General features: G+C 35.3%; 1 protein-coding gene across 1 annotated transcript; it reads right to left on the minus strand.

Annotated features, from left to right (window-relative positions):
• Positions 1-1,027: 1,027 nt before the first annotated feature.
• On the minus strand, positions 1,028-3,364 carry LOC120332715 (uncharacterized). Its single transcript, XM_078119417.1, has 3 exons — positions 2,971-3,364; positions 2,397-2,542; positions 1,028-2,111 (listed from the first exon to the last, which is right to left on the minus strand). Exons 1-3 carry the CDS (start codon positions 3,124-3,126, stop codon positions 2,093-2,095), a joined length of 321 nt encoding a protein of 106 aa, XP_077975543.1. The 5' UTR covers positions 3,127-3,364; the 3' UTR covers positions 1,028-2,092.
• Positions 3,365-9,982: the final 6,618 nt, after the last annotated feature.

Below are 9,982 nucleotides of genomic sequence, written 5' to 3' on the forward strand. Positions count from 1 at the left end.
AAATACTTATACGCGTAGTCACAAATATTCCCCTATACAACTGAGAAATCTTTTTGCTACGATATTGACGTTCGTAATCCTTGTGAATTATATATCATTATTATAGAAAGATACCAACAGTATCAGTCTTTCTTAATCGATTCTAACTTCACGACTGCGGAATTTTAGTTAGAGGTTGACCTGTATATCCTGGTATTAGGTTTGAAGTATTATGCGTATCCGACTTCCAAAAGTATAGATCAGAGTCTGAGACAATTTTGTTTAATATTGTACAACACAGGGCATTTTGAAAAAGTATATCGTGCAAATAAATTTTTAGTAAAATTTAGTATTTTCAAAATACTGGTTGTGGTTTTCACGTAGAGAATATACATGTTTACAATTTCAAATAATGTTATATCTCCAGGCTTGTCCATGGGAATCCCATGTGAAACGTCCCATGGGATGGGACAGCACACATTTGTATTTCCCATGGAAATTCACGGAACCCCACTGCATGTATTGCGGAATCCTAGGGTTCCGCGGAACCCCTGTTGAAGAGCACAGCTCTAATGTCTTGACATCTTCTAAGCGTCTGGACGCTCGTGCGTGTGATTTCATGGAACATTCATTTTATGCCTTCATGTAATGTTTCTCAGGTCTACGTCATTTCTAATTTTTGTTTACATATGACGTTCATATCTGCCAAAATTGTAAAATTAGGAAATTTTCATTATTATCATTATACCTGGCTAAGCTCGAATAGAACAGACCATGCCGGTATGCTACACATAATTCTCTGTTTCACAAACATTCTCGAAAATTATCATATTTCCAACTCGAAATTCGAATAACCCGTTACATTTGCCTTCTATTCTTAAGCTGTGTTTCGTCTCAGCCTTTGTCTCCACATTTTCTGCTCAACCTTGACCTTTCATTGGATAAATTTCCTAAAAGTGGTAGTTCGTTGGCCCTGAAAAAAAGACAACCATCGGACCTCGAGGCCATGGGATGCGGCGCTATCACACACGCAAGATACATTTCACCGCACACTTCAACATGAAGCCCTGTCTTACAAAACTATTCAACAAAAAATCAAATGATTTTGTTACAGTATCGACACTGAATGAGGCGAACAAAAACAGTGTTACAGGCACCAAATATATCACAATCTGTAACATTATAAATTTAAAATAAACCAGAATATACAACTTACAAGCTGGATGTTCAAAAGCAAAACCCATTATATTGCAAAGCATATTTTGCACAAAAATAGATGTGCCATAATGCTGCAAAAGCGTCAGCAAAGGCAGACGAAATGTCACAAACTTGAATATCGCCATTGTAAAAGATCAAATAACCCAATAAAACAAAATACAATCAGTTACATTCAAAATACTGGCTTATTCGGAAATTTTATTGTGGCTCATTGCTTTTATTCCTCGAAGATGGAAAATTGAAGTGGAGACATGTGAAGATCTAAAATGAAGAGGGCGGCCCCTATATTTGATATGGTTTATAAATGAAGAGAAATTATTATTTCGTTAACCAAAAAATAAGAATAAAAATGCTCCAACATAAACAAAGCATTTTTGGTATAAACTAGAGAGTGTGATACGCTTATCAAATTCAAAACACATTAGGGCTTGCATAAAAAAATTTCACACGTTGGGAATGCAACATAATCAGTATACTCTGAATCAGACATATTACAGGAAGCATACCAATGCAAAGATACATGGGGGCAAAAGAAGCAGAATCCCAATCTAAAAACCAATCTTTTGAGGAATTGTAGCAATATTTTGGTCAATATTTTTTGAAATTTTATACATAAGGAACGTGAAAAAACACAAATGACTCCAAAAAAAATAACGATATAGCCAATGTGCAAAATGAGCAGAATGATGAGTTACAAGCGTATCAGACGTCAATATTATACAACTTAAACCGTGTCGGTAAAGATTTGATGTGGCGTTTACTCCCCGATTTCCGCTATGCGGACAATCTAATAAATTATTGTCACAGTTACGGATGAAACAACGGTAACTTCGTAAAAAAACAAAAAAACTAGAATTCCTTCAAGGACTTGAGTTGTTCTTCTTTCGGGTAAGATTCAGATAATGACGAAATTTCTGAAAAATATTCAAGCAGCGTTTATTTTTATTTTTCAATTTAATTAGAGAAAGTTCCGATTCTGACGTAACGAATTAATAACATTCCACATTTTTGCTGCGGTGATAATAAAAAATAATCGAGCATCGATAAAGATATTCAATCTGCCAAAAGTAAAATCAGCAGTGAAAAATGTATACAATCTTCTTTGTGTCAGTCCGAAGTTAATGCCAACTCAGCGAAATCCACATATAAATTACAATCATGCCTGCCGTAGAACGCCAATGCCCAAATCACATAATTACCGGTAAGTCACTACGAGAAGTTCGCACCATGAAGTCAGGTATGAACAATTGAGTTGTTGCGGTATTTCTAAGCAGGTTCGGCGGCAAAAACCGCCAACACTATGACCATCCATGAAAGCCTGTACACGACGAATCCAAACTTGCTTCTAGAATTTTGATAAGAAGTAATAACTTAATTAGTAAATAAATGTGATCATTAAAAAAATCATGAAACGTGCAGAGAACGTTGAAAATCGTGAATCTACAAAGATTCCTGGAAAAATCATGCGAATATTTGGCATTTTGCAATCTTATGTTACATCAGAAAATTTGTATGTAATTTTAGAAACAATTGCAAAGGCAATGCCAAACCAAAAATTTTTTCAACGTGTTACACCTTTTTGTTTGGCTTATATAGCTTTTACTTGGAGCGGATTCAATCCAGTCACCTAAAAATTACCAAAACGACACTATATTTTTAAGATAAAGTGTATTTAATGGTTATATTCTTTCTTTATAGTTTTATTTGCACGGGAAACACAAATAGCGTATATTTTCCAAGAAACTCCTTGACTGTGATATCATATCTTCTTACCGCGAAAAAGTCGGCAGGCTCAGCATCATCATAAGTAAATCCAGGCTTGAAATAAACTTCCCAAACAAATTCTTCATTTACTCTGTGAATAAAAAAATCTACGAATGAAAAATTAGACTTGAAGCGATATCGCGAATACAACAGCTGATTTGCCATCGAGTGCCAAGTAGGCAGCTAGCATTTAGTTTCTTCATTGGCAGGTAGGAATGTTATGCGTCATCATAAAGTTTATAGACGAACTCTGATATACTAACAAGGTAACAACTATAAGCTAGTCGAAGTCTTTATCTGCCTTACATCTATATTACGAGGGTATCGGTATTTATTCGCGTGTCGGGTGCTAATCAATACGTTCGATATGCGCGTGTAGATTCCAAATATCGATTCTTCTAAAATTCACGTGAACTTACTATCAATTCAAAACCAACAAACCATGGAACTCGGGCGTTTTTTAGGATAGGCAACGAGACATCTAGCTATGGTGAAATTGAAATCCAAAGAGCGAAGAGAATAAATAATCACGATCTATGAAAAGTGACACATTTTTCATTATCAGTTCTAGGTGCTATCATGTCTGATCGAGTGAACGAGTTTGGCCCGCTTAAAGATGTATGTTGCAAATTTTACCAGACATTTTCACGAAAACGCAAATTAGCCATACGTAGAAGGTATCACGGCGTAATAACATTTTATGCCGGTAAATGTTTTCTTCTTTTTGAACGAATGTCTCCATCAGCTACGTTACATTAAAGCTATTCTTATTCGCATACGAATGTTTTTAGTGCTGTATTTAAAGCGAATTTCAATATAAAAAAATTACCTATAAAGGAAAGGAGGCATGATGCTCAATTCGCCGCTGGTATTTTTCTGCGAAATGCGAGTGTGCCCACTTACATTAAGTAGGAAAAATTTAAAATATGACTATTCAGAAACATTTTGATCCCAAATAATTTATAGACAAACTTCTGCTATTCATAACAAACGTCAGTACCCATTTCCAGTTGCGAAGATGCGACAATTGTGTGTAAAGATTTATATTAATTATAGTTGCAAAAATGAAGTGATAAATGGGTACACCTGAAGTGTATGTACCGGGTTGAGGCCATAATTTTATTCCGAATTTTCTTATTTTAGTCAGAGGATCCCATTGACAATTATTAACCGCCAACCGCACATTATTCTTAGGTCTTCTTAAATAAATGTAACGTTTTAAAATTTTCACTCACCTTTGCGCGAGCAATATGCAATATACTACGCTTTTTGAAGAATCAGTTAGTCTATAAGACGCTCATCCAACATGTGAAAATTTGATTGGTGGAAGCGTTTTAAGGCCTGAAGTGTAGGCCATAGCCAGCGTTAGAATTCAAAATTTCAAACATTTCAGAAAACCACGCTGAACTCCAAGCCTTGTAACTACAGGTAGTATTTCTAATTTATGTCGCCAGGTAATCTACAGTATCATGACTTAATCTAATAAATCCTATATAAAATAACTGTTTTGGATGTCGTTTCATAATAAAGTCGTCACGTCGAGTCATTCTGATTAAATGAACTTTATATCTGAGAGATATGTGAGTGTGTCATTGAAAAAACGGATTTTTCAAGAATTTAATTTAATCAACATGTTCTTAAGGTAGTAAGGTATGAAGAATAAAACTCTTTCACCATAAATTAAATATAAAATACGAGTACTTTGACAAATACCACTAAAAGAATTTGAAAAATACGTTTTCATTTCCAAAAGAATGTTCAGGACGCTCATGGCAATCAAATTTGGCATTCTCCCTTGGCGATACGCGTGAAGCCCTCGCAATCTAAGAAAAGTTTGGTATAAAAAAAAATTGAACAATATTGAACAAGGGGCAATAACGAAATAACCCCCCCCCCCCCCCCCCCCCCTTATTACAAACCTTTCTTAGATTGTGAGGGATCAAAAATATTGATATTCCTCATATGAAACCCCCTTTTTATAATACATAACTATAGGCAAACGTGTCTTCACAATCTGTGGAATTTGGGAACATATCTTATAAATTCATTTATTCCATCATGCTACAACAAGTTGTATCAAAATATCAATATTTCATGACCATATGCTATGCTTTACAGTAACACTGCCTTTAGTACAAGAAGGTATATAAAGTTTTGCTAAATCTAGAGGTACATAATATTGTAAATCCGACAAATTCAGGCTAAGGTGAATTTAGGTTTTGTGGCACACAAATCATGTCTTGAATTAGATTTATTAAGGTCAAATCGTAACAGGGAGGAAAGGCGATAACACACTCAATCATATGGAAACATTGGCATGTTTATTTAGATAAATATGTGTTGAATGAGTTTCCAAACTTCACAATTTGCGTCAAAATTTGGGGTATTTATTACAGCACTTTTCGTGCAATAGTCGACCAATGGTTTCTATAGTTTCATTTAGGTTTATGAAATTGAGTTATTTTCATTTTAGTGCGTGATGGTACATATTTAAAGAAATAGGTTTAATGTGATCCGATGTTTCCATATGATTGAGCGTGTTATCGACTTTCTTCCTGGTTACGGTTTGACCTTAATAAATCTAATCACATACATAATTTGTGTGCCACAAAACCTAAATTTATTTTATCCTGAATTTGTCAGATTTACAATATGTACCTCTAGATTTAACAAAATCTTATATCCTTTATATATATATACTAAGGGCAGTGGTATTGTAAATGTAAAGCATCGAATATGCTCATGAAGTATTGATATTTTGATACAACTTGTTGTAACATGCTAGAATAAATGAACTCACAAGATATGTTTCAGACTTCAAATTCCACAGATTGTGAAGACATATTTGTCTGGTTATGTATTATAAAGATGCGGCTTTTACCATTTAATGACGCAATAGCTGCTTTTTTAGACCAGTGTGGCCGTCCGGTAGCTCTTACTTCTTGCACACTATCTGAAAGTGAAATAAAGTACCCTTCAATCGAGAAGGAAGCTGCTTCCATTATAGAACCAGTGGAAAAAAATGGTGTTATTTATTACATGGAAAAAAGTTTCTCTTAATTACATATTAACGGGCCCTGTCGTTCATTTTCCAAAAGAATCATAAAAGCAAGATTAAAAATACTAAATCATCATTGTGGAAATTGGAACTTAGTTGCTATAATTTTACTGTTGTTAATTGAGCTGAAATTGATAATGTAGCTCCTGATACAATGTCTCGAATAAGTTGCCTTTTGGCAATCCTGATTTTGACCTAAAAAGTATTCAGGAACAGCTTGGTCACCCGGGTATTAGAAGATTGTCGCATTTCATCAGATCTAATAATTTGCCCTTTCCCGCTGAAGATGTGTATTTGGCTCAACTCTCAGCAATGTGCGGGGCTAAAGCCGCGATATTTTAAAGGCAATTACAAGCATGAGCTAATCAGCGAAACTCGTCCTTTGGAACGAATCAGCATAATATTTCAGGGATCCCGTTTGCGGTATAAAGCAGCTTCTTTTGATAATTGTTGATGAATACAGTCGTTTTCCATTTGCATATCCTTGTAAAGATATGACCTTATACAACGGTGATACAGTGCTTTCCTTCCTTATGTACGTCTACTACTTCGACTCCACATAAACGATTATTGAATATCCGCTCCAGGAAACCCTTATTCGCAGTCATTCTGTCTCTGTATCTGTTTAGCAGTAGAGTCTAAACTGATCGGCCGATCTGGTTGAAATTTCTCACGTGGGTTATGCTACCACCATAGTTATACGCGTTTCACCGAAAGTTTGGATTGGTGTTTCGTTTCCAAAACGCGCCGAATGTTTAAAATTTTAAATTTTTTTTTACAATTTGTCGCCATTATCTCGTAATCCACTCCGAAAATTAATATTCCTAGATTGCTGGCCCCTGCAGAAGTAAATACTCTTTCGAACAAGCCATTTTTGATCTCGTTAATTAATCCATGAACTGGGGAAGCGTTAGGAATTTTGGTGAACATGATTTATTATTAGCCGCTCATAAAAAAGATACCGACAAACGCGCAGCGAACTGGCAGTTTCGGTATCACGGTTACTGAAATATTCTGTTGTTACAGGGGCAATTTTGCGTGGATGGTAATCGTTTACTGAATTGTGGGTCGCCTCATGTATCAGCGGAGATCCTGGACGCCTACCGGCTGGTTTGGTTCTCAACGACGATCGATGCTTTGCCAATTGCTCCCTGATTGGCTACTTTCAAGAGGTAGTGTATTACTTCAGACTAGTAGTCTGAACCTCTCTGCGATGTGGTGGATATTTTGGATGCCAACTCCAAATATGCATTGGTGCGTCACTCAGGTGGAAGAAAAACGACTGTTACTTGAAAGACTTGGCGCCTTGTCCCGACCAATCGAACGCTATACCAACTGAGGCTCCAATTTTCAAAAATGACTTGAATGATGCTGATTTGCCGGAAGCTAGCGACGAATTGAATTCTACTTTGGATGAAACCTCGGAAAATCTTGTAGAAGATGTTGAAAGCCCTCAACTCTGTCGCTCTGGTAGAACACAGAACTACCCGGATTGGTACGGGGGTAGAATCTCTAACTTTATATAAGTACAAAGTGCAGCTGTTTTTCGTTTTATAAATTCCATGAATACTTTATATTGTTCTATATGTTATATGTGATTTTTTTCATTGTTTTCATATAGGTAAAATAATAGACAAGCGTATAAATTGATATTACAAATGTATAACATATTTATTTAACATGATTTCACAATTTCAACTATGACATATTATTCCACTTTTTATTATGTAACGGTAATTCGTCCCGGTTAATTGCATACCCTTTCTCGCTTTCTCTTACACTTTGGATAGTCAACAAAAATGCCAAATATTCGAAAAATACGTTGCAGTTTACATCGATATATAAAAATAACCTAAAAAACATTCTGTTTTGTCCAGAGTAATTGCCGGATTGTCAGTAATCAAATATATAGAAGTATTGATTAACTTGTGCCCGAAAATCATGAGTGATTGGACAGTCAAAAAATAAATGAAATAGGTCTTCAATTGCATTTTCACAATATCCACATAGATTTGAATTCACCAAGTTAAATCCATATAAAATAATATTTAGCACAATAGCTTTCAGAAAAAATTTAGTTTGAAAAGATCTCAATTTAGTTTCAATCGTTGAATAGTAATTATTTGAAAAGTATGACAGCCAATCAAAGTCATTAGGTAAATTTAGATTTTCTTTCCAACCATATATAACTTTCCACCTCTGTTGCTTTTCCGGTGGAATAAATTTATTTTCTATAATACGTTTACACGATGAGCGGCACGTATTTTCACATGTGTGTGATAACATATGTGATCTTTTTGGGTGGGGAGATTGTGTTGAAATTGAATTAGCGCAACCTAATGTGACCAACGTGGCACCATCGCTGAGCGATCTGAAGATGTTAAGAGACGCATGGCAAAGCGAGGGTTTTATTTGGTGCGTCGAGATTGCTACATCTTGTAATTTTTTGTTTTGTTTTAGTATAGCAGTAATGTTTAAATTAAAAGCCTAAAAAACTGTCTAAATGAGTTTTCATAACATGTTTTAAAATAAGAATCCTTATTTCTGTACAGATTTTTCGCATGGATGTCTTGGTGGGCTGTGTCCGCAAGACTAAATTTTGTTTCTACTCAGGTAGTTTGAAGTAAAATGGTGTATTAACCAGGTCTTATTACAACTTGTGAAAATATTCCTAAAACAATCTGCCCAAAATATGCTGTCAGTTAACTTGAAATTTTTCATATATTAATGGAAGTCGAGAAAACGACGCCTACATTTCACATATTCAAGCTGGCGATAATTTATTTTATTCTTCTTATAAATGGAGAACACTAATAACTTTATTGAATTAATATTAAATATGTCGCTTGCTATAGTTTTTGTTAAATACAGATCTAGGGAACTGGTTTTAAATCAAAATAGTTTCGTAGCTGAAACCTATATATTCTCAACGTTTCTCCAGCTCTGATACCTAAGCTTCATTTTTTAAACCTGGAGCAAGGCCCCATATAGTTAAACAGCCAATGATGAAATAGGAAATATATCATTGAACGGAAATACCATTATGCTATACAATGAGATATGTAACAGATTTATGTATATTCTGCTTCTTCAATATTTGTACAAATTATAAAGGTATTAAGTCCTTAACTTTTTAAGATATAGGTTCGTTGCTGATCCGAGTTAATTTGTTCAAATGGGTTATAAGGGTTTTGAAACACAGCCATGTTGAAACGAAATTGTTTCGACTTTCGAAACGGGTATTATGATGTCCTAACAAATGCAACCTGAATTTAGTCAAGGTGTCATTACTCCACTGGTTCACAAGGATCTGTAGCATCGGATAAAGTAGCAAATGAGCCCAACCATTACATGAGATGTTATAAGCAAGGTCGGGTTTAGACGCTAAGAAGCGGGGGCCAAAATAGGCTCTATAAATGTGTCATTGAGCCACAAACATATATTATTTCAAATTGTGTTAAATACGATATTTCAGTCACAAGTAAGACACTCTAATTATCCAAATAGATTAGACAGTAAGTTAGCAACACTTCAATAGGAAACTCAAGGCTATCATAAAAAAGTCGAGGCACCAGAAAAGCCGACGGCATTTTACTCGTTTTTAGTCGCGATACGCGCGTTCAATTAATTTAAAATAGCATATTTTGTTTTTTGGTATACACTTGGGTATATTTATAGACTGTACCCGGTTGAATAACACTGGACTAGATGCTGACTAAATTTGACACGATGTCCGCTCACCTGGCGGTACTTGTGCAGCACAAAGCTGTTCCAATGTTTCGGCATGCTTAGCGGTGATAAAGTCTGTATTTAATCTATAATACAGAAAATACTGTTAAAGCAACACTTATACAAAGCGCACTCTACAAAGTAAGTACAGTACGACAGGTGGGAAAGTGAACGGCGGTATCTGAAACGGAGCGTCCCCTCAAAAACGAGGAAACGTTACGGGCAGCATCGGTC

The sequence above is a fragment of the Styela clava genome, chromosome 13 (assembly GCF_964204865.1).
Source record: "Styela clava chromosome 13, kaStyClav1.hap1.2, whole genome shotgun sequence".
In the NCBI taxonomy this organism is placed as follows: Eukaryota; Metazoa; Chordata; class Ascidiacea; order Stolidobranchia; family Styelidae; genus Styela; species Styela clava.

Bases quoted from the DNA above. Each gene is read 5' to 3' on its own strand.
- LOC120332715 (XM_078119417.1), bottom strand. From the start codon at position 3,126: ATGGCAAATCAGCTGTTGTATTCGCGATATCGCTTCAAGTCTAATTTT. The intron at 2,543-2,970 runs GTAAGAAGATAT...TCAAAATTCTAG, and splicing joins AGCCTGCCGACTTTTTCGCG to AAGCAAGTTTGGATTCGTCG.